Raw genomic sequence first — 27,606 nt, 5'->3', positions numbered from 1 at the left:
TGTAAAAATGATTTAATAAAATATGCTATATCAACAAGATGAAATATTACATATCCACTTCAAATGATAAATATAAAGACAAATTAAAGTAAAAAGACAGTTCCAATTTCTCCTGAAAAATTGCCTGATCTGGCAATACTGGACTCACATTCTCACATGACGTTTGCAGTGCTTGCTGTAGCTAAGGGACACACTTTTCCATTCCACATAGTTCCCAAACATCCCATTTTATTCATACATATAAGCTGCCTTTATAGAATTTGGAGTCACATACGTGACAGCTGAATATTATAACAGTTCTAAAGGCTGAAAGCTATTTTTTAATTTATGATATTCATTTTCCTCACTCCAAAATTTGCTTAAATTAACATGGAGAGGAGCTGCATTAAGAATAGGAAGAAACGTGTGCCATTAATACTGTTCCTAAGAACTTCTCAGACAAATTTCCAACATCAGGAACTAACGAGATGTGGCAGCACTGCTTATAACAGAAAAAGACAAACAATTCAAATATCCTTTAATAGAGAATAGTTAAATAAGTTGTGGTACAGCCAAACAATGGAATACTACGTAGCTACAAAAAATTAAGAACAAGCAATCTGTTTATGTACTGATAAAATTATTGCCGAGATACCGTTAAGTAAAAAATAAGGCAAGATGCAGTACAATGTGTATAAAATATAATGAATGCCATTTGTGTAAATTAAGAGTGAGAAAAATATACATGTATGTATTTGCTTGTATATACATAAATATTTCTAAAAGATACAAAAGATACAAATATTACTGACAACCTCTAGAAAGAAGAACTGAGTGACTAGGGGTATCTTTTATATCTCTTTGTGTCTTGTGATTTTTAAGCCTTATGAATATGTAACAATCTAATAAAAAAGTAAGTATACAAAATAAGAAAATAAAAGTTCAACCTAAAAGAATTGAGATAGAATTCTACTCATGTTTTCCTTTTAAAAGGTTACTTATTAAGATACAAAGATAATATTCACTAAATGGAACAAAACATACTCAGAAATACTGATAATTAACTAAACTATAATGATAAGAGCTATGTAACCATCCAGATTTAATTAACATCAACCAAGACTTTCTTTTCAGAAAAAAAGCAGCTGCAATTCCAAATTTAGTATTACCAGGAATGCAGGTAATAGTATTCAAAAAGTAATATAACATCTAATCTAGCTATTAAGTCTCTTGGAAAGAATTGCCTGTATTTTTCAACCAAATACTTATCGAATTGAAACATAAGATTTGAAACTGCTATTTTAGTAATATAGTCATACAATAAATAACACAAAGCAATAAAAAAAATACTCCTACACACATGTATGAATCTCACAAACATAATGTTGAGCAAAAGAAGCCATACACAAAAACAAAAGAGTATACACTGTATAATTCCATTATGTAAAACTCAAGAACAGCAGCTAATCTTTAATGAAGTCAGAGCACTGGTTACCTTTGGAGGAGAGGGGTGAGTACTAAGTCTGAAATGGACATAAGAGAGCCTTCTAGAGCGCTGGAACAATTCTGTATCTTGATTTGGGCAGTGCTCACATGAGTGTGAAAAGGCACATAATGAAAATGCACACAATTTACACACATTAATTACTGCATGAATACCTCAATTAAAAAGTTTTTTAAAATGCTTCTCAAGCTTCATTGTTGAAATCTTCCTCTAAATTTATGCACTAGGCTCATCACATGTATGTGTAATGAAAAATTTTTTTAAAATTTTAATTTAAAAAAATAAATAAACTTATGCACTAAAATTAAGTCTGCTACCCAACTTACCTCCCCCATTAATTCCTTAACAACAGGCACCACTCCATTGTCTTTGGTAAAGCCCTGGTATGACATATTCCTGGCGGCTCTCTGGGTACAGACAAATATATCACCATTCACTGTCTCAAATCCAATGTACTTCATATCAGGACGAACCCAGCAGTTTGTCTGTCCAAACATGGTTTCAGGTCTGAGAGTAGCAGCTACCAAGAAGATATTTTTACCTTTCAGGCCACTAAGAAGAAAAAATACAGATTTATGTTAAAAAAAAAAAAAAAGTGCTTTCTATCACAACTATCTAATAGTTCAGAAATGATGGAGCAATAACTCTTTAGCAAACCTACCTTAATTTGGATGGATATGGCTCAAGCACTTTCAATTTGATTAAAGTATATTCCTGAGGTCCAACACCCTAAACAAACAAAACAAAAATTTGGAGAAAAAAAGACTTGGACTAAATATACTAAACTATGTAAGAGATGTGATTCAATTTCTAAAATTAGTTCTTATACTGCTAGAATAATTCTTTTTTTCAGTGAACAGACTGCCAGTGGTGTGCTGACCACGCCCACATGGAAGTCTAGTATGTAAGGAGAGACTTGGAGTAATCAGCCAAAATGGCATTTACCAAAATGGGAGTGAGAAGACACAATCAACACTAATCCTGTTCCCCAGGGCATTCCCACACAATAGTCACCACAGACATACACTGGACCAGCGGCCAGATAATGCGCATTCTAAACTTAGCTTGGTCCCTTACTAATGGCTTGACCCAAGGGAGTCACAATCTCTTTGAGCCTTTCTTTCATCATCTGTAAAGTAACTATGCTGCGCCCCACATAGGACCATACATATAAGACAATGGATAGAAAAACTAAGAGGTCTTATTGAAATTTAGAATATTGCTACCATTGGCTATATTAACCTTTCAAACTTCTGATCAACTTGCACTTCTATCAGACAAGTTACATAAGAATTGAAGGCTGATTTTGATTTATAGTCTAGTAGTTACTAGACTATAAAAATGTTCAAAGACGGTAATAAAGAATGATGCACTCATAGGAACTCCTGAGTTCAGATGTACCTGATTTACATTGTCACTAATTTACTGTGCCATGGCTTTAGGCAAATCATTTATCTTTGCTTTACTCAAGTATTACAACAAATAATGTTACTAATGTGTTCTATAGGAATGCAGAGTGAACTGATGTCATGCATGGCTAGAAATACTCTGGAAATAAGCAAGTAGGAACATGCTCGAAGCAAGTATAAATAGAATCTGTGTACAACAAAAGTTAGCCACATATCTCATTACCTTTCCCCACACTCTTTTCAGAGCTGTGTATTTTCCAGATGGTGCTTCTCAAACATTAGCATGCATATGAATCACATCGAGAGCTTATAAAAAGACAGATTCCTGGGCCCCACCCCCAGAGCTTCTAATTCAGAAACTTTGGGTTGAAGCTTAACAATGTGCTTTTCTGTAACAAGCTGATATAGCCGCTAATCAGACCACTCTTAGAGTAGCAAGTTCTTAGACAAGATACAGGTACCAGTAATTATATTCTGCCTCCCTCTTTACGCCCACCAGAGTATTATGACGATATACCTCAGTACTGCAATGAAGTTCTTTTTAGGTTTCTGATCTATTCCAACTCTACAGCCATATTAAGGATTATTATAATAGCTACCCTATGTCACAAATAATCACCTCTCCAGTCTGTCTGTCATGATCCATGCAAGGCTGTCCATCTTTTGGAGAATAAATGGTATACCTAAAAAATAAATAAGTGACATATATTATAATATTCAAGTTTTATCCCAACATATTTGCCAGTGCTACTCCAAGTATCTTATGAGTATGTTTTATAACTAAAACTTCTAACTGAGCAAATACCTACATCTACTATTTATACTTTCATGGGTAGTTCTATTGTCAACCTAGTTATTCAATGAAAGCTTTCTATCTTCATCAAAAGTAATACCACTTAAAAATATGCACTGATCTTGACTTTGTGGTATGAAACAAAAGATTCTAAATATAAATTCACTTATGAAATGCAAATAGCTTTTATTTAATACACATAGTCGAGGAAGAATCTTAATTCTTCTTCTAGTTCAGACGTTACTTTTTTTTGTTCTTATTTATTTATTTATTTATCATTACACAAGAATCTTAATTTATAGACAGAAGTATAAACTAAAACACAAATAAAATAATTATTTTTCTGTATAGCTATAAATACTGAACAGAATCTTTAACAAGATCATATAAGCCAACACTCCCATTCTCCCTGGTTCTATTTGTCATAAACACTAAGCAGCTCAGAGAAATTAGAAATGGCAAGAGAAAAAAGGAAATCAAATGATACGAGAGAACAAAAAGAACAAAATTATAAAAAGAGAAAGGATAATGGGAAAAAGTAGGCTATGGGGCACTGAATTATAATGCAGGAATTATTTGATTTTTGCTTTATTATACTGAAGGACAACAAACTCACCGCCTCCCAAATTTAATTTTGTTTCTTTCTCTTAATGTTAAAAATTGCCACCTGACAAATGAATCATAGTAAGGATTGACATCAGTGGTAATGAAGGAACGACGCCAGTCTATCTACAGAAGGAGAAAGAAAAAGTAATTTTAAAAAAATATATAAAATTTTTATACGTAAGAATTCTTATGAATCAATTATTTACTCTTCTACTCTTTATTTTCCAACTTACAATTATATCAACTATAACAGAATTTTTTCAAGTTCCATTTATTAAATATATATATCACAATTATCACATTAATCTGTGCTTAATTAATGTACATTTTTAAACATACATTTATATAGTAACAAACACACAGGAGTTATTATAAGTTAATAAGAAACACTTAAATAGTACCTTTATGTATTTCTAAATATTCAAGTTAAACTTTGGCTTCTTCATATTCTTTGAGAACTCCTTTCTCCTAACTGCTGATATATCTATCAATACACATTCCAATACAATAAAGATTAAAGTACTTCACTGCTTACATCGAGGACCATGAGGTTCTAATCTAGCAAAAACAGCACCAATTCTAAATATTCTAAATATATTCTAATATATTATTCTAAATATAAGACTTGTCCAAATCTTACAGAATCATCACACAAATATAAATGCTTTCTTCATATTTTCTTTAACTACAGAGATGATGGGCATACCTTCAAACCCAATCTCTTTAGATCCTGAATAGCCAGTAGTGGGAAATAATCAAGCCAATGTTCTGCTTCAGAAAATTTTACTATCTCTTCATCAGACATACCAAGTGATTTCATAATGCCCCACTGGTATCTAGAAGATCCAGCTTTAGCAGCTGCTTTACTCTGAAAATAATGGGCAAAAACAAATTCCATCAAAAAATAAACAACTGCTTTAACATTTCAGGACCACAGTAATTTTAAGTGAATAATCGCATTTGGTAATTTTTTTAATTCCAAAACAATATTGTTGACATATCCAAACACTGCAGGAGTTAGAAGCATTATTTTGTCTACCAAACTGTAAAAACAGGATATTCACCATGACACTGACACCAATGCTAGCTATATATATGGATGGAACCATAAAGAACTACCAGTCATGAAAATAAGATTTCAGTACCAAACCCTCTCTGTTTCCCTTCTACTACTACATACATCTTTTTTAGCTATAAATAAGCTACTCACCAGAGCTTTCTCCTTTTCCAATATTAACCAATGTCAAAAAGACAACCAAATTCCAGGGGCTGGAGATAGGGAATGGGTTTAAACTATAAAACTACTAAGAGGCAGCACAAAGGAATTTGGGGGGTGATAAAACTGCTCTGCATGGTACTGGAGTGGTAGAAACATGACTCCACACATTAGTCAAACCCACAGAACTATACACTACAAAGAATATATTTTACTGTATGTGAAAAATTTTTTAAATTCAACCAGGATGTTGAAAGACCCCAAGATGGAATGCAGACTGTGACAAATGTATCTAACTGCATTACAAATACATGACATAACCATACCAAAAGGGGTGGGAAAGAAAGGAACTGATCTAAGAAATTTTGGAAAACAATATGTTGACTAGATTCTAAAGACAAAAAGCATTAGTTAGAAAACTGTTTCTCCCAGAAGTATAGTTTAGCAACTTTGAAACTACTAGGCTAGGATTGAACAAATAAGTAAAAACACTATGGATAACTAGAGCCACGTTTCTCACTGCTGAAGTAGTAAAAAGTCACAAATAAGCATAGGGAAAATGCTAGAATGAGCCCCATGGTGCTAAAAGGGGGCCAGGGGTATCAATAAGAACTTACCTGTTTTTTAATATGTACAAAGAGATAAAGAAATAAATATAGACGGGCATATACATGGGATAGTAGACACACACATATGTATGTATGTATGTATGTATGTGTTTCCTTGCTCTTTCCACTAGAGGGCTTAGAAACAGTGACACACCAGTAGCAAGGAGCATACTTAGCAGTTAGATCTTAGTTTCTGAATACCATGCTTCAATAAAAGAAACCAGGGCTCCTTGAAGAAGTAGTTGATTCTAGGTCCGAAATAAGGAAAATACAAGGTAAGCCTGAAGCACTTTATGGTACCAGAAAGCAATAAAGTGCTTTAAAAAAAGAAAGAAAAGATGGGGGAATGTCAAATGGACATGGAGCCAACCTGAACTCTCCCAATTGCCAAAGCCAGAACAATTTGACAACAAATTGTGTGATGTTAACAAGTACAAAAAACCCTACAGAATAAAAGAAATATCCATGAATCTATACTGGCATAAAAAAGACTGAATAAATAAGTAAACAGGGGAGAAAGGATAACTCTTCCCTTCAGAAGAATTCCAGATAATAAACGTAGAAAGAATGAGGAAAATGGAAAATCACCATTAGAACACCACAGTAATAACTTTTGTAGGCAAGATCCACTGATGAATGCTAAAAATCAATGAGCAAATATTTAAAAAGAAACAGGATATTATTTCCAAAGCCTCAAAGTATCTCTCCCAAAATATACATTAATTACAAAGGGAGAAATGAAATCTTTACAGTAGAAAAACCTAGCAGATACCACCTTAACCAAATAATTAAGGTTAAACATCATTGATAATAAGACATACCAATATCATATACTCCCTGATATGATGCATTGAGGACACATTACCTCTCTGGTATTCTTCCCAAAAATCAATAACTTCAATCTAACGATGAGAATACATCAGATGAATCCAAATTGAGGGAGTCTATAAATTATCTGACCGAATGCAAGACGATGAAGGACAAGGGAGATTGAGAATACATCAGATGAATCCAAATTGAGGGAGTCTATAAATTATCTGACCGAATGCAAGACAATGAAGGACAAGGGAGATTAAGGAGACAAACTAAAGAGACATGACAACTAAATGCAATGTGGGATCCTGAATTGGACTTTGGAACAGAAAAGGACACTAGTGAAAAACTGGTGAAATCCAAACCAAGTCTGTAGTTTAGTAAATAGTACCGTACTAATGTTAATTCCTTATTTTGAAGATTGTATCATAGTTATATAAAATGTAATATTAGGGGAACTGGGTAAAGACTATAAGATAACTCTCTGTACCATTTTTCAACTCTTCTGTAAATCTAAAATTATTTCAAAATAAAGGGAAAAAAGAGAAAAAGGCAATAAGAAAGTCAGCAAGATAATTTTTGCTTTAGCACTTTTTTAAAATTACCAATTACATTTTATGTGCCAGGCACTGTGATAATATTGGGAATGCACATATATAAATCAGATAAATATAAATCTAAAACTTCAACTAACATAAATATCAACAACCACCAAACCTTTTTTCCTTTAGCTTTATCCTTAATTACTATATCTTCTGTTTTAACACTGATTTCTTCCTCTTCCTCTTCCTCATCTGGAAAATCAGGGGGGCAACCATACAGCTCTATTTCTCTTTTCAATTTATCAGCACATGCCTGTAACACAACATTAGAGGTAGCGAAGTTCAAAATTCAAGGTAAAAACAACTTGAGTTTTCTCTTGTTTCTATGGTCAACTAAAATTGACTCTTTCTGAAATTTTTTGCAATACATCTATACATATGTGGATCATTACAGAAAACCCAAATGATATAAATCATATACCTCAAAATTCACTAATTTATAAATTAATATTTTACTTCCTTTACTCAGCGAGAACTTATTTAACATCCAAAATACTCAATGTAGTATACTATATGCTAGGCATTAAAAGTATAAAGATATATAACATAATGTGTTATTTTGAATAACATTAACAACAGTATTTCTCAATTTAAAGATTATTGTCACATATACTTTATATCACCACAAGCCTGCTAGGTAAAGAGGACAGGTATTAAGTTAGAAAACAGATACTGAGAGATGAAGTGATTTATCCAAGGTCATAAAGCTAGCAAGTTATATAACTAACACTTGAAGTAGGACTTTCCACCCAGCTCTTACCAATTATACCATAATGAGTTCATTGTCAAAACCAAAGATGACACCAAGTAGACAATGTTAAAGTTATAAAAAAAAAAATACAAATACAGAACAGAATTTTTAAAAATGGAGAGGGCTCTTCTACGCAAAAGAATTTCAGTTAATAAATGAAAAAAAAGATTCACCATTTTGCAATCACTATGACAATAATTAAAACAGGCCAGGATCATTGAAAGATGCTAAACCACTAGATTATTGAGTAACAAGATATTCTGAGGCTCTCAAAGTATTATCTCATAGATTACTTTTAACTATAGAGGGAAGAAGTCACCTTTGGAATGAAGAAATCTGGCAAGGATTAACAACATCACTAAAATAGGACGAACTGCCATTACATGCTTTTTGATATGATACAGTGAGAAATGTATACCTCACCAATAAAGTATTCTTGTCAAAGTATGTAACCCAAATACAATCATGAAGTAACAATCAGAAAATTCATATTATGGGACATTCTACAAAATAACTAGCTTACTCTTCAAATATCAATACCATGATAAACAACTAAAAGACACTAAAGAGGGTTCCAGTCAAGATGGCAGAATAGATGGTCCCCAGCATCACTCACTCTCAGAAATCAACCAAATTACAACTGTATAAAAAAGCAACAACAGCCAAGCTGGGGCCACTAGAGCTCAGGGGAAGAGGAGGAGAGACCTTTGGAGTGCATGAAGGCAGGAGAAGCCATGATGAGAGAAAGCAAAAACTGCTCTGACCATTTCATGCCATGGCCGCTGTAAGGCTGGCTCCTGCTCTGCTGAACACAGAGCAGGAGCCAGCAAAAGCTGCAGCTGTACCCTTCAGATGGAGCTGCTTGAAGGCAGCAGGGAAGAGGGCCTTGGTGGCCCCAGGCCAGCAAAAGCCCTAATAGGGTTCCCGTCAACCCACATAGGAGTAAGGATCCACAACAACTGAAAAAATGCAGCCACTCAGAGGCTGGTGAGTCATCGCAAGGGACTGGTGCACAGTCCATCCCACGGGAAGAGTTTGCAGCACAGGCAGTGGGGGAGACGGGCCCACTGGGGGAACACTGGGGCACAGCAAGGACAGCTGATCTGCACCCCAATCGGCATAGGACCACTCAGAGGAGACTGGTCAGGAACACAGAACTGCATGGGGTGCAGTTTGATGAAGAGACTCAGGCCCAGACCAGAATTACTACACAACCCAGGTGCACCAAGCCTCTGGAGAGCCAGAAGTACCTATAAAATCAACCATTATAACCTGTGCTGCACAAAAAGCCTTCCCTAGGGAAGCAGCAGCAAAGCAGCAATTTAGCTAAACCACAGAGCTCAAGTATTGGTCCTAATAGGAAGTTCCCCACTTTAGAAGTAAGCAAAGGACAAAAAAATTAGTTTTGGCTCAGACACAACACCAGCGCCTCAGGTCCACCTGGGGACCTGAGACATAGAGCCAGGGACTGGACCCCCCCAACAACCAGGCACACTATCAGCACCAAGGAGCATGCCAAAAACATCACCTCCGTGTAGGTGGCCCACCACAGCCACCACAATAACCATGGATGCCGCGAAAGTGGCTGGATGCCACAACTACCACGCAGATGGTCCGCCAGCCACTGGCGTGCATTGACACAAGGAGAGTCACCAGCAGAGATAAAGAAAAGAAGAGGATGTCTTTCTCCACAAAACCCATTACAGAGTGACAGAGGAAGCATTTGCTCTATGATAATATTGGGGGACCTGATCACACCTCTCAGCATTGGACAGATCATCTAGACAACAAATCAACAGAGTAACCATTATTCTTTCAGAAGGAAAGAAGAAATCTAGGATAATTAGAGGGGAGAGGGGAAGGGGGCTGGAGACCGGACAAGGGGCATAAAGAATAAGTATGATTTATAACAATATATATGCTAGTAATATTGATTTGATCAACACATCTCAACATTGAACCCCAAAAATATGTATAATCAATTTGACTCAATAAAAATTTTAAAAAGATACTAAAGAGAACTGGTAACTAAATGCAACGTGTGATCAACAAAAGAAGTAAAAAACAGCCAGAAAGGTCATTTTGGGACAACTAGAGAAATTTGACTATAGATTAGATAAAGATGATAATATTACATCAATGTTGAGCTACTTAGGGGAGATAATAGGACTGTGATGATGCAAAAGAATGCCCTTGTTCTCAGGAGATACATGCTGAAGTATTAGGTATGACATATCATCATGTCTGCAACTTACTTTCTCTCTCTCTTTTTTTTTTTTTTTTTTGTGACCGGTAAGGGGATCGTAACCCTTGGCTTGGTGTCACCCGCACCGCGCTCAGCCAGTGGGCACACTGGCCATCCTTATATAGGATCCAAACCCGTGGCCTCGGCACTACCAGCACCCCTGCGCTCCCAGCGCTGCACTCACCCGAGTGAGCCACGGAGTCGGCCCTGCAGCTTACTTTCAAAAAGTTCATAGAAAAAGGAAAAGAAAAGCATGTATGCATGTATGTGTTGAAAGAGAGAACTAAAGGAAATGTTGCAAATGTGAATACTTGGTATCTACAGGTAAGGGTATATAGGTGTTTGTTGTACTATCCTTTCACCTTTTCTGTAGGATTGATATTTTTTAAAACAAACGGTTGGAGAACAAAAAGAAATAGTAGTTACATATCTTAATCTTATTACACTCAGAGAATCCTTTCAACTCTAGTTTTCTGGCCCATTCATCATTGAGAATTATTCCTGGTATGAATGTATGAGAAATGAAGACATCTGCAAAACTAATCAAAATATAATACAATAGTCCATTACTTTATGCCAACATCCTGTATGTATGAATGAATACATGTCACAAATGCACCAATTGCTGTGCATTTTATTCATCAGTAGTTACCACCTAATTCTAAAACAGACATGAATATATAAGAGAACCAAAAGGCATCAAAATTACTTAGAAATCACTTAGACCATAACATGTGCCCTTTATTTAGGCACTTCTTTAAATGCTGGTTTTTCAATTAACTTTCACTATACTAAATTCAACTCATTTCACAAAACACTTCAATATAGCAGTATTTGGAAATCCTCTTTGAAGCTCTTAAATTGGATATTACTATTTACTTTAAGCTAAAAAGATGAGAAATCAATCCTATAAGCAATCTTACCTTAATAGGCATTCCAGTACAGTGCAAGCCAAAGGGAAACAGACAAATTTTTCCTTTCAATCTCTGGTACCCTACTGCAAACTACAGAAAGAAAACAAAATTTATATTACAAATTTAAAATGCTAGACAAATATAAAATGCTGACTTTTCACAAAGAATTTTAGTTTTCCTCTTCACATTTTCCTTTAGAATACCAGCTAGATTTTATAGTCATTCCAAAATTCTAGCACACTGTCTTTTTTTTCTGTCTTTTCACCAACCTAAGAATTACTTTTGAACTTGCATACATGCCCAGACCCCTGCACACATATACACACACGGCATGCAAAAATTAAATACAACAATTAAATTATGCTTTAAATTAAGGAATTCTAAGTTCCCTTAACAGGAAATAAGTTCAATAGATGCCTTTTTCTTCAAAACAGGATTTATTAAAGATTTATTCATCCCATTATATTAAACATAGAGAAAGCTTTACCTCACATTTGGATAAAGAAAATGTGTGTCCCAAATGAAGGCGCCCATTCATATATGGATATGGAAAGGTTGCAAAGTACTTGTCCTTGCTGCAAAACAATCATATGAAAAAGAAAGTACAGAAAAGAAAATGTAAGGCTCCTTTTACAATGAAGGTAAACTTGTCCTTGCTGCAAAACAATCATATGAAAAAGAAAGTACAGAAAAGAAAATGTAAGGCTCCTTTTACAATGAAGGTGTGAGGTGGAGGGAAAGCTTGATATAAATAACTTGTTTAAATTTTAGTTATTTAAAAGAAAATTTATAAATCCAGAAATCAAAAGCTCTCTAAAATTGAAACTTAGTTTTGATTTAGAAAGAATAAGACATTTATAGGAGGCTATTAAGAAATAAACATCCTTGTAGTAAATACTAGAGGTTTAACTTAAGCTAAAATATTTGAGTAAAGATGACATACTAAAAAAAAATTTTAATACTCTTAGGAATCTGGACTAATTTAATGTTTTACTGGTTAAATGAGATTTATTTTCACTAGATGTATTTAAAGCAATTCAAAGTGCATCAGGTAACATAAAATATACTCAGCATTATACAGTACATAGTGGATCCACTTAAAAGCACTGTTTTAAAACTGTTTATTATTTTTTTTCTCTTATAAGGTATATCTAACATTCATACATGTTATGAATCATAATAAACACCTGTAAAAACATCTGACTTATGAATTCATGTTCCTTCCTACTCTCCCACCAGATAACAAATATTCTGAAATTTGTTTTTGCCCTTGCTTTTGAAAAGTTTACATATATTTCTGTGCCCTTAAACAATCTACCATTTAGTTTTGCTCACTATGAGCTTTATACAAAAAATGGTAAACATCTGTAGACTTCTGCAATTTGCTTTTTTCACTCATGTTATATAACAGTACTAAGTTTCTTTAGTGTTGTTGCCTATACCTATACTTAATCTTCTCTCACTAAACAAAGTAGCTTTTTCAGTTCACTTCTAATTATTTTAAATTACCTTAAAGCTGATGAAAATTCTGGAACTGAATAGAAGCTTCAACTTATAATTTCAAGTATAACACTAGAGACTTTGTATTACAGCAATTTCTTTTCTTCTTAAAAAAAATAATAATACATTACAGTGTAGCTTAGTAGCAAGGAGGATAGACTTTGGAATCAGAAAGTCCTAAAAAATGGGCCAGCTCGTGGCTCACTCGGGAGAGTGTGGTGCTGATAACACCAAGGCCATGGGTTTGGATACCATATAGGGATGGCTGGTTAGCTCACTGGGTGAGCATGGTGCTGACAACACCAAGTCAAGGGTTAAGATCCCCTTACTGGTCATCTTTAAAAAAAAAAAAAAAAGTCCTAAAAACAAACCCAGACCCTGTCAACTCCTAGCTATGTAATTTTGAGCCAGTTACTTAGCATCTCTGTGCCTCTTTCCTTATCTGTAAAACAGAGATAAAAGAAATTGTTAACCTTAAAAGTTATTAAAATTAAATGATGAGCATCACATATAGCACACAGGTATTGATATTCAACTCTGTACCGCACAGATATGTACAATCAACTATGTTACAATAAAAAATTAGTTAAAAAAAGAAAAGTAAATGAGAATATGCATGTAAAAAACTTGGCACATTGTCTAGCACACAATAAGTGTTCAATGTTAGCTACACTACTATTGTTATTGTTATCACTGTATTTCCTCAATTTGAAGAAGCACATTCTTCTACATGTCAACATATCTGAAATTGGGATACATCTTATAATTGATGCATATAAGTGCCTGTGGAGGCACTTATTTTGTTTTTATTTTTCCCCAATATATCATTATCTCCGGTTTATCTTAAAACCAATGGTATCTTAGGATCGAGGCAATACAGTATTTACAAAATAAGGTCTTCAAATACAGAAATGCTTCAAAATTTATGTTTTGTGTCTTTAGAGACAATTATAACTATGAGTCTCTCCAACAGAAACATCAAAACATACCACCTTGTCTAAATATGAAAAATTACTTAAGAATTCCATAGAACAAGAGATCCTAATCTAAATGTAGAAAGAAGTCACCTCCTTAGACCATTTCAGACATTATAAATACAATCTATCTTACCTGTTCCACAGAGCAGTTTCCATATGATAAAGCCAATGGTTTTACAAATACAATGTGCAGAACTTCATGGACTATTACTCACCTGGTCTGCTTCTCTAAATTAGATCCATTGACCTCAAACACCTTCTCAGTATCCCATTTCTGTTGGATTTCTTTCTCAATCTTCTTCAAAAAGTCCACTTTGGCTGTTCCTTTTCTTTCCTACTAGACATAAAGAGATAGAATCATCCACTCGACACTTTGGCAGACTCACTTTAAAAAAGAATAAGAAAGAATTGGGTTCATACAGAATTCAGCTGCTCACTGATAGATCGATTTTTTTCATGGTTATCTTGAAATTTAAATGAACAATATTAAAAGTGGTTATCATGACCTGTCCATTTCAAACCTCAGAGAGATGGTTAAAAATTATTTGAATATGTAAAAAGCTTTGAAATACATTTTTAAAATAGATACTATAATGTAACAGTGTCATCAAATGTTCCTATTTAGTTAAAATATATGAATACTTAGAAAAGCATAGGATGAGCAATGCCTGTTTGCCAGGCTGCAATTATGCCCATCAAAGGAGGACGCTGAGGCCCAAATGGGTAGAGGTCGAGGGAAGATTAGCCATCTATGTTAGTTTTTTCAAGGAAGCTGATTAAGAACTTCTCTCTAAAATGGTTAACAGAATGTTAATGTGAAATTAAAATGAAAAAGAAAATAGCAAGCAAGTCTCTAGTATATTGGATCTACCTGACAACATTTCCAACATCCCTTTAAGCCACCCTTGAATGAAAGTGAAAGAAAGGAACAAGCAGGATCACTCCACCTCTGGAAAAGAAGACGGATTAGAACTTCATTCTCAGTGTGTGACTCTATGTAAAAAAGAATTAGCTGCTAATAGCAAGTGGAACATAGCGTTTACAGAATAGGCAGGTGTGAAAGCTGCATATCAATGAACCAGACACAAACCTAATTCTGTTTTGAAAATATTAGTTTCTACAATTTCATTTTCTGATATAAAATTATCTGAACCAAAATTAGATTTTCTTCCCCTTCTTACATGCTAACATTTCCAATTCTGTAGCATTTTCAAATGAGAAAATACCTGGATCTGTTCATACTTCTACATCCCACTAGAGAGGTACCCTCCCTAACTCACCCAACCTATGGATCCCAGCTAGTCTCCTTTAACCATGTCCTCCGCCTGTCCTCCCACCCAACAATTTTAAAAATGCTTTCTACTTACATCACTAATATACTGCATTCTTAGCTATTTTTTAAAAAAAATATTTATACAATTTTGAATTTTTATTCAAAGAGGAATTCTGTATAATCAAAAAAAAACAACAAAAAAAAATTACTGCTATTTCTTCAGTAACTGTCTTAAATAAACCTTATGTATTATGTAATAAAAATAATTGATAGTATTAACATTAGGTACAATTCAGTATAAATCCACCATAAATTTGTCAACTCTATTTTACCATTTTTAGTTTTCCATATTTTAAATCAAAGAATGGTTTACTATTCCTTATTTTTTAATCAGGTATAAGATGAAGAAGGACAAGCAACAGAAAGATGAAAAGTCAGTTTACAAGGAGTTGAAATGATGGATTAAAGGAAGAACCTTGTCACAAAGACAGAGAGGAAATGAGAAAGAATTCCACAATTTGAAAAAGTCATGGACATAACAAGTTACTTTAAGAACCAAAGGGGGCTGGTCAGTTATGTCAGTTGGTTAGAGTGCCGTGTTATAATACCAAGGTCAAGGGTTCAGATCCCTGTACAGGCCAGCAACTAAAAAAAAAAAGATCCAAAGGAAAATAAAAGTAACAAGTAAATTTTTTGTTTCTATAAATCCTGACAAGGTCATAATTTCTGTGTGTGGAAATCATATCAAAACACAAATCTAATCGTGTCAATCCCCCTTCAGAGACTCCCTACTGCTGTCAGGATAAAGTCCATATTCTTAAACCTGGTATTCAAGGCTCTTGTCTCATCTCTGCCAGGCCTCTCCCTCCCTCCCCTCCATTCACTCACCACCTCACTAAGCCTATTAAACAATTTGCATTTTCTGAAATGTGCCAAGCTCCCTCTCTTACCTCTAGGCTATTTGCTCTACCTTCATACTCCACCAGTCTCTTTGCTTGACTATCTCATCCTTCAGGTCTTAGCTAAGCACCTGCCTTGACTCCCCAAGAGTTCATGAGATGCCCCTTAATATGTTCCTACCTACTAAAATTTCCCCTATGATAGCACTAATCACACAGTGATGGTCAGTACCTGTTTCTACCACTGGACTGTAGGTTTGTTCATGGTAGGGACTCTGTAATTTCTCACTGTATCCTCAATGTCTAGTTTACGAGAGGCCTTCAACAAATATTTGTTGAATATTCAAATATTTTAAAAGAGAAGTGAATAACACATTGCCAGCTTTTGCATATTGTGGCCATAAATAAGTAACATGGATTAGGAACTGGGGTGCATACTTGAATCAAGGTGCTAAGAAATTTGGACTCTTCTTAGTTTCCATAAAACTAAGTGTGGCTGCATAAGGTATCTACTTTTCCAGGAAAGAATAAGCCTCACATCTGTTCACTCCTTTCCATTCCTGCTACCAACCTCTTTACACCATCAACTCCTTTACTCCCTCTTACTGCAAAACCTCTTAACAAGTAACCTGCCTCTAGTCTCTCTATTCCAATATATGCTAACTCCTGCTTTCAATTCTAATATATAAAAACTACCATTTTAAAACAAGCTAACTGTGGCAGAGACAACATATGCAACCTCCCCTTTCTTCCTCAGTAAAAGAAGCCAAGTCTCATTTAGGATAGCACAGCAAAAGCAGTTAAGCACACTCTTCTACATCTCCAGATAAATTCACAGTTAGATTGGAGCCATGTCAATAGGTTCTAGCAAAGTAGTTTTAGGAGAAGAAAGTAAGTCACTTCCACTTGGCTCTCACGCCATCCCATACAACTCCTAATGGGCAACTTATCCAGTAGGTACCCTACACACAGTGCTTAGGGCTCACAGTATTTTAGGGGCTCATGAATATGTTTAAGTTTCTTTTAAAATCAAGAGAAACAAATGAACTTTGAGGTCAAAGAAAAAATTTTAATATATAATACTAATATATTCATCTTTATGCCAACGTAGTTGCAAAATACAATTTTTAATATTTTTACAGAGAAAGAGGCCAAGAGAGTACCTACGGCCTCATGAAGCTTAGTTGTACCTCCTACCCTCAGGTCATGGGTCATATGAAATTCCACTGTATCATTACTCAATTCCTCTTTAACCAATTTGAGTTGACTTCATTGCATGCAACCAAATGATCCCTTAGACACACTGGGTTGTAAATTCCTGGCAGGTAGGAACATTTAGGTCTTTTATAGTCACCTCAGCATCAAATACAATACCATTGACACAGAAGTTACATGAAAAATATTTTTTGCTTAAAAATGACCACGTCAGCCACTTTAAAGAACATGACAGCAAGGCATCACAAATTACTTAGAACTATGTGTTTCTTTTCATTGTACTGAGCATGCTAAATACACAAAAACTCTTCTTTGCATTTTCTGCTTCTCCGAAAAAGTTGTCCCTCAAAGCCTCAAAGGTTGATGGTAGCGAAATCTGACACTGGCCCCAGCACCAACTTGCTATATAAACCTGAGCAAGTCACTTGATCAATCTGAGCCTCAATTTTTTTGTTGGTAATAAAAGGTTATTTAATTAGATCAGAGTTACTAAATTTTGACACCACTGACATTTTGGGTCAAATAATTCTTTATTTTCATGGGTTGTCTTGTGTGTCGTAAAATGTTTAGAAGTATCCCTGGTTTCCACGTATTAGATGCTAGTAGCACACTCCCAGCTGTGACAATCAAAAGTGTCTCCAGACATTGCCATATGCTCCCTGGGGGCAAAATCACTCCCAGTATAGAACCTAGTATCTAGTTCAGTATCAACTGGAAAGTATAATTTTTAATATTTGTAGTTCAGTATCACTGAACTAGATAATAAACTTTTTCATATATTCATTGCATTCTGCAGTTCTTAAAAAATTTTTATAAACATTAACTTATTCATTCTTAACAATAACCCTAAGAAGTAGGTAGAACAGCAATCATCATTTCAAAGACAAGCAATCTGAAGTTCAGATATCACGCCAGCAAACGGTGGAGCTGGGTAAAAACCTTCATCTTCTGACTCCTATTTCTGCTTCCTCTTGGTATTCTGCCCATATCCTGGCCCCACCACTTACTAAGTGTAGAACCCTAGACAGGTTTTACCTAGGTTTTCAGTCTAACAGTTCAGTGTTCTCTCAACTGCCCAAGTCTATTTTCTGCACACAAAAGAGCATTTTGTAAACTGCAAGATGCTCCATGAATATGAGTTACATTGCATTTTACTTAATAATACTTTACCTTGTAGGATCAGATTCCCCCAGTGTAAAATGGAGATAATAATTCCTGCCTTACACCCTCTTTACTTTGGGTTTTTAGTTCCTTATTGTCTTATTTAGTGGCTTATTGTGACTCTCCAATACTACTTACTTCTCTCATCATTCTCGTGATTTCAATTGCCACACAGATAATCATTTCAAAAGACTTTAATATAACATAGATGGTCCTCCAAGAATCACAACTATAATAATTCTTCAATCTTACTGGGACCCACTGATCCTGACCCCTTTTTCACTAATCCTTAACCCCCCACCCCATCCTGCCCCATTTCCCCACTTCTCTCCCTTAAGTCCATCTGTATAATCACTCAAAGCTCCACTCTTACTTCATCATTCTAACCTGGCAAAACTCCAAACTTCCTATCCACTCTCTCTGTCCCTTTACCCAGGCAGCTGAAAGTGGCAGGAGAAAAACATTAAACCACGCTAACTGGTCTCAACTTAAATTTATGACCACTAACCACAAGTGACACCAAACAATACTAATTTCTGAAAGCCAGTCACTCCTTCTCCTAGGCTAGTTCTTCTCTAACTTTAATGTGCACACTGTCCAATACAGTAGCCACAAGCCACATGCGGCTATTTAATTTTAAGTTAATTGAAGTTATGTTAAAAATGCAGTCCTCCAGTTGCACTGGCCACATTTCAAGTGCTCAATAGCAACATGTGGCTAGTGGCTACCAAATTAGACAGCATCAATATAGAACTTTTCCATAACAACAGAAATTACTACTGACAGCACTGTGTCTTTCACAAGTGTTTCATACCTTCTCCTTCCCCCTCAAGTCTCCAACCCTTCCCCTCTAATCCTTACTCTTAGCCGACAATCTTGCTTCCTATTTCACTGAGAAAAAAGAAGTGAACAGAAAACTTCCACAAGTTTTCTCATCACATCTGTACCTATAAGACTCTGCCTTCTTTCCTTAGATGAGTGTGGTCCTATTTAGCCCCTCTACGGATGCAGCAGATCCATCCTCTTTATTCTACTCAGGAACATCAATGACTCCAGCAAGTCTCTCTCTCTTCTGTACCAATTTTCTCTTTCTACAGGAAGATTCCCATGAACACACAAGCACTATGTAATTTCTATTTTTTTTTTTAAAAAAGGGCCTCTTTTGACCCTCATTTACTACCTCATTCCTCTCTCTCCTTTATAGCAGAATTCCTCGAAGTTGCCCATACTCATCTCCAGTCCCACTCTTCCCATTCTTTCTTGAACCCTCTCTTCAACCAGGCTTTTGCCCATCACTCCTCAGAAATGGTTTAAATGACCTCCATGTTCCTGAACTCAAGTCAATCCTCTCATTCTTTACTCAGTACTTTGATCAACCAATGGCTTCTGACACTCCTCCCTGAAACACTTTAACTGTCTTCCAGAATAGCATATTCTCCTTCCTTCCTATCTCACTAGTCTCATACTTCCTACTCAGTTGCCTTTGCTAGATATTCCTCATCTCATCTTTTGGATCTCCTGTATAATCTATGCACACCCAACCTCATCCAGTCCCATAGCTTTAAATAACATCAATATTCCTCTCTAGACCCCATCTCTCCTCTGATCTCCAAGTTCATAGATCTAAATACCTATTCAGCACTCTACCTAAAATGACTAACAGCCATCTCAAACTTAACATTTCAAAACAAAGAACCTTTGATCTCACACATACCCCAAACAAACCTTGCTTCTCCCACAGCTTTCCAAATCATCAACAATCGATCCAGCAGCAAATCTTGTTGGCACTACCTCCAGAATATATCTGGAATCCAAACACCTCTCTCAACCTCCAGTACTTCCACCCTGGCCCAAGTCCCCATCCTCTCTCAACTGATTACTCAGAACTCTCACTGATCTGATTTTCACCTCTAATCATCCCTCCTCCACTACCAGTCTATTCTCAACACAGTAGCCAGCATGATCATTTTAAAGTAATAGAGTCCTGTCACTTACTCATGCAAAACATTCCAGTGACTTCCAGAGTTAATATCAAAGTTTTTACGTGGACCTACAAGGCTTTATATGACCTACACCCACTCACCGACCACCACCAACCTCTGTCCCCCCACCCCAACACACACATATCATCTCCCCCTGGATCACTGTCCTTTAGCCATGCAATCTTCCTTGCTTTTCACTCAGCTACCTCTGCATGGAAATCTCTTCCCCCATATAGTTGTATGGCTTGCTCTCTTACCTCTGTTTTTTTTGCCACAATGCCACCTTCTCAGCAAAGTCTAGCCTGACCACCCTTTTTAAAATTGCTACCGTACTTCCACCCCACACTGCCTACCCATCTTTCCTACTCTGCTTTTTGTTTGTTTGTTTGTTTCCATAGCACTTATCGGCACCCCATATAATATTTTACCATATATTTTAGTATGCAGCCCACACACACGTAAACTCCATGAAAACTGAGATTTTTGACTGTTTTACGGGGAGACGCTCAATTTTTTGTTGAAAAGAGGAATCCATGTTACATACTCCTCTCTCCACCTCGGTTTTAGAAACTCCGGTGAAACAATGCACATGACATTCGAGTAGTCTGTAAAGTTAAAAACTTAAGTTCCTGGTTCATCAGCTAGCAAGAAAAGACACATTCTCTACGACAGCCATGCGTTAAGCATGGGGGTCTGGGGTGGAGGAGGAGAAGGCCTCTAATTAGAAAAGGATTTTTTCTGTTCAGGACAGCAGCTAGCACATGGACAGACCCTATAGACAGACCAGCCCGGTTCCAAGGCCCGGCCCAGCAAACTCCCTTCCCGCCAAACTCACCGCCATGGCGCCGCCCAGCCGACTCTACAAATCCACGACAGTGACCCCGGCAAACCCCTCTAAGGAGTGGTTTCAACCTTCCCCCTCCCTCTGGGGGAAGCCAGGCCTCCAACGGCACTGAAGCACACGCTTCACACCTGCTAAAGCAATCGCTAGGCTCACTAACTACCGCTGCGTACATCTCATGGCCCGCCGGGAGTTGTAGTTCTCAGACCACGAGAGCCGACGTTCAGTAGGCGCCCATTGACTACAATTCCTAGAGGACAACGTAACACCGGAAGTATACCTGATAGGCCCACTCAGAGAACACTACGGCAGTGACGTCACGGACTCGTTGACCTGCAAAGTCCATGATGCAGTTCGGGTTAAGGTGGCGTTCCCTGGCCTTTTCACCCTATGGCGCTGGGTGTCTGTTGGGATGCCAGGATACGAAGCTAATTACCGTTCAAGGCCCGAGGTGCTAATTATGGCTTGCCACTATGCACAAATGTTTATTACTGTCGGTGGCATTCAACAGCCCAGCATTTAGACATTTTATAACCATTTATTAGCAATCGCCATTTTTAAGCGAGGGACTGGAAACCTTCTACCTTATCAGGTTCAGACCATTTAGGCTGCGCCACCATCCAAAGCTACTCTTTCCGATGCAGTAATCACTAGCCACATGTAGCAATTTAAATTCACGTTAATTAAAATTAAATAAAATTTAAGACATTTCTTCAATCTCACCAGCCACCTTTAAAGAGCTCAATGGTCTGTGTGGCTAGTGGCTACCTTATTGGATGGTGCAGATATAGAACACTTCCATCATTGCAGAAAGTTCTATTGAACAGCGCTGACACTAGGCTTTTACTTTCTGGTGGTCAGATTACTTGTGTTTATTTATTAATTCAGTAAACTTTAAGCATCTACAAAACACTTTAAGAGGGAGGGGGGGAAAAAAGCCCAGAAGTGAATCTACCTGAAGGACTAAGGGAAAATACATGTGTGTGTGTATACAATGTATATTTTTTTCACATTTTTCAACAACTAGTTTTGAAATACAAATTCAATGGTGGCCTAACAATGCCTGGCACATGATATGGGATGAATAAAAATTTGTTGTATGAAAGGAAATTAAGAAGGAATCTTAGGCTATAGAAAACCTACCAGTGATCTCCTGCCTCTGGGTTCTTACACATGCAAATACTCTCCCTCACTTTCCACATCCTCTTCCTTTAGCTACCAACCATTTAGACATCATTTCCTGACAGCCCAACTCTGAGTTAAATGTCTCCTCCTAGATGTTCCCTGAAGCACCCTCTTCCTGCCCTCCCTTGGAAAATTTATCTCACTAAATTTAATTGCCTATTTATCACTAGACTGCAAGCTCCAAGACAGCAGAGACTGTGCCCAGCATAGGGTCTGCACATAGCAGGTGCCTTATAAATATTTATAGAATGAATGAAACAATCCTCCTCATCCACAGCTCTTAAAACTATGGTTATATTTTCCTGTTTCAGTTCTGCCCTAACTAGTACTGTTTATCATCTTTGATTCATCACCTTCCAATCCACATTTGTAATCGAAATTATTTATACAACAAGTATTTGTTAAGCATCTCCCACAAACCTGACATACAGCTAGGATAAAGTAGGGGACAAGACATACATGATCCCTCCCCTCACGAAGCTTATGGTCTTAAGGTCATAAGACATTAAAGCAGAAAATAAGCAATAGTGTGGTTACAAATTATAAAAAAAACCCACCTTCATGCCTCCAAATCCATTCTTTTTAATTTTCCTATTTAATTGACTAAGATTCCTCTTTTGGTTGTTGTTGAGGTTTTTTTGTTTGTTTGTTTCCTTGTTTTTTTGTGGGTTTTTTGCAGCTGGCAGGTAAGGGTATCCAAACCCTTGACCATGGATTTTATAACAGCATGCTCTAATCAACTGAGCTAACTGGCCAGCCCAAATTCCTCTTTTTAAGGGTTATTTGTATTCTGTTCATTCAACAAAAGTTTATCTAGCTTCTACTATGTACAAGGCAATATCTTAAATACTGGAGATACAACACTTGAATAAGACAGGCAATCACTTCCTTCATATAGTTTACAGGCTAGTGGAAGGGGCAGACATTAAGTCAGTGGGAGCACTGGGAGGCCATCAAAGGGTTTTAAGCAAGGAAAGGACATGGCCCTATTTGTGTTTTATGAAGATCATTCTAAAGAAGAATTGGAAAAGAGCAAAATTGGGAAAAGGAGGCTACTGCAATTGTCCAGGTGGGAGGTAAGGCACTTTGGTGGTGACAGTCAAAATGGAGAAAGGACAACAGATCTGAGATATTTAGAAAATAAAATTTATTACAGCTCAGTAATAACAGTTTTTAAATTGGGAATGGTTGATTCTTTGCTAGGAATATCCTCTCTAGATAAATTAAATTAGAAACATAGCATAGTGGATAAGAGCTCAAGCTCTGAATGAGACAGATCGAGTTCGTCATTAACTAGCTTGGTGACCTCAGGCAATTCAACTAACCACTCTATAAAATAAGGGTAATAATAGTATGTACCTCATAGGATTGCTATGAAGATTAAAGAAATAATATGTCTGTAAATCCTGTTTAAACATATCTACATATCTATCATATAGTAAGCACCTTAAAATGTCAACTATTTTTAATATTATTTTAGGAAATTTGATCTATAAACCTCAGTCTGATTGAAATGGGAAAAGCTTACCTGTACCCCCTGATAATCTCTTCCCTGCTCTAACTGAGCTACTTACCACCATACAATTGTGTGGTATACTGTAGAGCTAGGGCTGGCTCTGGAGCTCACAGACCCCCTCAAGCCCGTTGTCCAGACTGGGTCACAAACCCTTCACACGCAGGTCTACGAGCAATGTAACCGGAAAAAAGGTCCTTGGAGCCTTGGTTGAAGAAAGAGTAGTCTTTATTTCTGCACACACACATGTAGGAGCTAGGCAGTTCAAATAGAAACTCACAAACTCGGGCCGAGCCCATGGCGCACTCGGGAGATAGGGATGACCTGTGCACTCACAGCGCTCGCTGGCTGAGCTCAGTGGGGCCGGCCTCAAAAAGGACAAAAAAAAAAAAAAAAAAAAAAGAAACTCACAAACTCAACTGCTACTGCAAAGTCCAAAGAAAAACTGAGCAACTGCCAGCAAAGTAAACATGCTCTATTTTTAGACACGAGCTCTCTGCTGGCCAGCAGTTCATGGCTGCTGCTCCACACAACTGAAGAACACCCCAGAATAGCAACAAAACTAAAAAGACACATTGGTACCCATGCGCACTAAGTCCACCCACCCACACAATTTGTTTACAAAAACTGTGCTGCACCACACCCAACTGGACCTGAGGCAGGGGGCCTGATTAAACTATTCTATCTTCCCAACATATACCTTTTCTGACTGTCAAACAACATTGTGCGCAACAGAATTCATTCTACCCTGATTTTTTTTCCAACCCCACCCCACTCATCATTCTACTCAATTCAGTCATTTGTCAGCATTTCTAAATTTAGAACCATAAGCCTATACAGTATTTAGTTTGGGCTTGTCTCCAAGAATCCAAATGATCCTTCTATATTTGTTTTTCATGCATATTTACCTAACTTCCCTACCTTTAGATGACATGGTCCCCTGAGGAAAAAATTGTGGGCACTTCTTTGGATACTCCTATTCCTCAGGCACATGGCACATAGTGAATATGGTTGTTACTTCCCTACGCTATTAAGCAGCCTTTGTTTTTAAATGATTTTTTTCTCCTACGTCCATATTCTACCTTTATACTTCCTGAATGGTAAACAGACTTCTTTTTTAAATGATACAATCAGAGTAAAAGTATAGAGAGAAGAAAGAAGCTTCCTAGAACTTATGTGCTTAGCTGAAGTTGGGTTCACTCTTCGTGCGACTTCTAACAAAGTTAATGGGTCAGCAGAGGAACACAGCATGTGCGGTGGCTGTGTTCACGGGCTTTGGAGTCAGATGTGTGAGACTGAATTGAGGCTCTGTCCCATGCTACCTCCATGACTTCAGGCAAGTTCCTTCTACCCTCTCACGTGTAAAATGTGAATAATGATAATACATACCTCTTAGGCTTCCTGTGAGAATAAAATAAGCTACACTGAGCAAGGTGGTTATCCCAATTCCTGATACATGGTAACTGCTCAAGAAATACAAGTAAGGAACAAACAAATGAACAAATGAATGAAGGAAGGGAGGAAGAGAGGAACAAAGAAAGGAAAATTGGAGAGTATTGGAAGCCAGATTGATTAGTTAATTTATGGAACTTCTAAATCTGATTGACTTGAGCTAGGAACAAGTAGCCATGTTAATTAGGGAGACTGCCTTTTTATTTAGACAAATGTAGCTAAATTAGAAAAGTTGCACTTCTCAGGTGCCAAAATTTTGAGAAAGCCCTGTTGTTTAGATTTCTACTAAAGTGGTAATACTTGTAATTCTCAGGAATGCGATATCATTCATTCATGCTACACTATTCCAGATTCAGGATCCACAAGATTCAGCCTGCCATCTTGTCAACATTCCACAGAGCTTTGAAGCCTGTGTCATGGGATCGTGTGGGAAATGTGACATCTGAGTCAACAAAACTCTGCTTGTGGTTTCTAAATACCCTATCTACCCAAATTGCCACCACCATTACCATCATCATTATGGAACAGTCTGAGGGCTTCATAAAAAATGGAAGAAAGGAAGGAAGAAGGGGAGGAAAGGAGGAAAACAAGAAAGGAAGGAAAAACAAACAAACAGGAAGACCACCAATTCCATATTATTGAGATTCCAATCTCAGTGACTTTTTAAAAAAATGTATTTTATACATTTACAATGTTTAAGATTCCTATTTCTACTGTGTCAATGAGATTAGACTGGTCTAAAATATACAAGTTGGAGAAACAACCACTATCATACCACTGTTTTTTCCTATTCATTGATCAGGCTCCCAATATCTTATTAGTCAAAATTCTACTATATTCCTATAGCTGCTATTCCATATAGTGTGTGAGAGGGTAGGCTCTTGTATCAGATTGCCTGACTTTGAACAATGAATTCCCTGAATCCTTAACTTGTTGTGTGACCTTAGGCAAATAACTTGACCTGTCTGGGCCTGTAACAGTGTTAATCATAGTACTTACCTAGTAATATTGTTGTGATGATCATATTAAATTATTCGTTAAATATTTACTGAGCATTGTATTAGTCAGGGTTCTCCAGAGAGACAGAACCAACAGATATGTATATAAATATATGAGAGGGGATTTATTAAGGGAATTGGCTCACACAATTGTGAAGGCTGAGGAGTCCCACAATAGGCCACCTGAAAACTGGATGCTGGTAGCGTGGCTCAGTCCCGGTATGAAGGCCTCGGAACCCGGAAGCCAATGGTGCAGGTGGTGTAAGTCTTGGTACCCAAAAGCTGGAGAGTCTTGAGTTCTGATGTCTGTGCTGTCCACAAAATGTATCCCTGCTCCAGTGGATAGAGTAAGCAATTCACCCTTTCCTCCCTTTTTTGTTCTCTCCAGCTCCCAGCAGACTGGATGGTTCCAGTCCATACTGAGGGCAGATCTTTCCCACCCAGTCCACTCGGTCCCATGTGCTAACATCTACTAGAAAAACCCTCACAGACACACCTAAAAAGACAGCTTTACCAGGTTTCTAAGTATTCCTTAATCTAATCAAGCTGGCACCCATAATTAACCAAGCATCTATTACATACTAGGGATTTCTTTCTCAGCACTGCAGATATAACTTAACAATGAAGACAAAATGACCTCCTGAAAATTTAATTCTAATAGTGGTGGGGTAGAGCGCACAAACAATGGAAAAAGACCATTTCACACCATAAAAAAATACTATAAAGATAAAATAGAATGATGTGATAGAGAGTAACCGGGAGACAGAAGTGGGATGTTAATTTAGATTGAATTGTCAGGGAAGGCCTTTCCAAAGAGGTGATATCTGAGCTGACAAGAAAAAGCCAGCCATTTAAATATGTGTGGAAAAGACTGCCAGGAGTAAGGACCAACAGATACAAAGTCTCTGAGGTGGGAAGGAGCTCGAAATATTTCAGAAACCAAATATACTTCCTCCTTACACCTCTCCTCTCAAACATCCAGCACCCCCTCCTCACATTCAACTGATGACTGCTTCTTAATTTACTGAAAAACATAGAAGTAATGAATAAAGAACTTCCATGAGTTCCTTTAACTACACCTACCATCATACTTCCATCCACTGATGTGTGCTCCTTTTCCCGTTTTTTTTTTTTTTTTTTTTTTTTTTTTTTTTTTTTTTTTTTTTTTTC

At 36.8% G+C, this 27,606-nt stretch overlaps 1 protein-coding gene across 3 annotated transcripts in view; it reads right to left on the bottom strand.

The window, feature by feature from the left end:
• Window positions 1-21,454, bottom strand: part of LARS (leucyl-tRNA synthetase) — a 60,315-nt gene extending 38,861 nt beyond the window's left edge. For 2 of the 3 annotated variants that reach the window (XR_550238.1, XM_008569075.1), the window contains exons 1-10: window positions 21,283-21,423; window positions 14,133-14,251; window positions 11,928-12,015; window positions 11,450-11,530; window positions 7,646-7,783; window positions 4,998-5,159; window positions 4,302-4,414; window positions 3,512-3,575; window positions 2,145-2,212; window positions 1,810-2,035 (exon numbers count right to left, since the gene is read on the bottom strand). Coding sequence is in view for 2 of the 3 variants with exons in the window: in XM_008569075.1 (XP_008567297.1) it covers window positions 1,810-2,035; window positions 2,145-2,212; window positions 3,512-3,575; window positions 4,302-4,414; window positions 4,998-5,159; window positions 7,646-7,783; window positions 11,450-11,530; window positions 11,928-12,015; window positions 14,133-14,251; window positions 21,283-21,288 (1,065 nt within the window). In the remaining variant the exon portion in view is untranslated. Of the gene's footprint in view, window positions 1-1,809; window positions 2,036-2,144; window positions 2,213-3,511; window positions 3,576-4,301; window positions 4,415-4,997; window positions 5,160-7,645; window positions 7,784-11,449; window positions 11,531-11,927; window positions 12,016-14,132; window positions 14,252-21,282 lie in introns of all 3 variants that reach the window. The other variant, XM_008569074.1, reaches the window with a different exon arrangement.
• Window positions 21,455-27,606: the final 6,152 nt, after the last annotated feature.

Source organism: Galeopterus variegatus, unplaced genomic scaffold, assembly GCF_000696425.1.
Source record: "Galeopterus variegatus unplaced genomic scaffold, G_variegatus-3.0.2 Scaffold462, whole genome shotgun sequence".
Classification (NCBI taxonomy): domain Eukaryota; kingdom Metazoa; phylum Chordata; class Mammalia; order Dermoptera; family Cynocephalidae; genus Galeopterus; species Galeopterus variegatus.
Note: the sequence above shows the minus strand (reverse complement) of the source record. Positions and strands in the feature narration are given on the sequence as shown.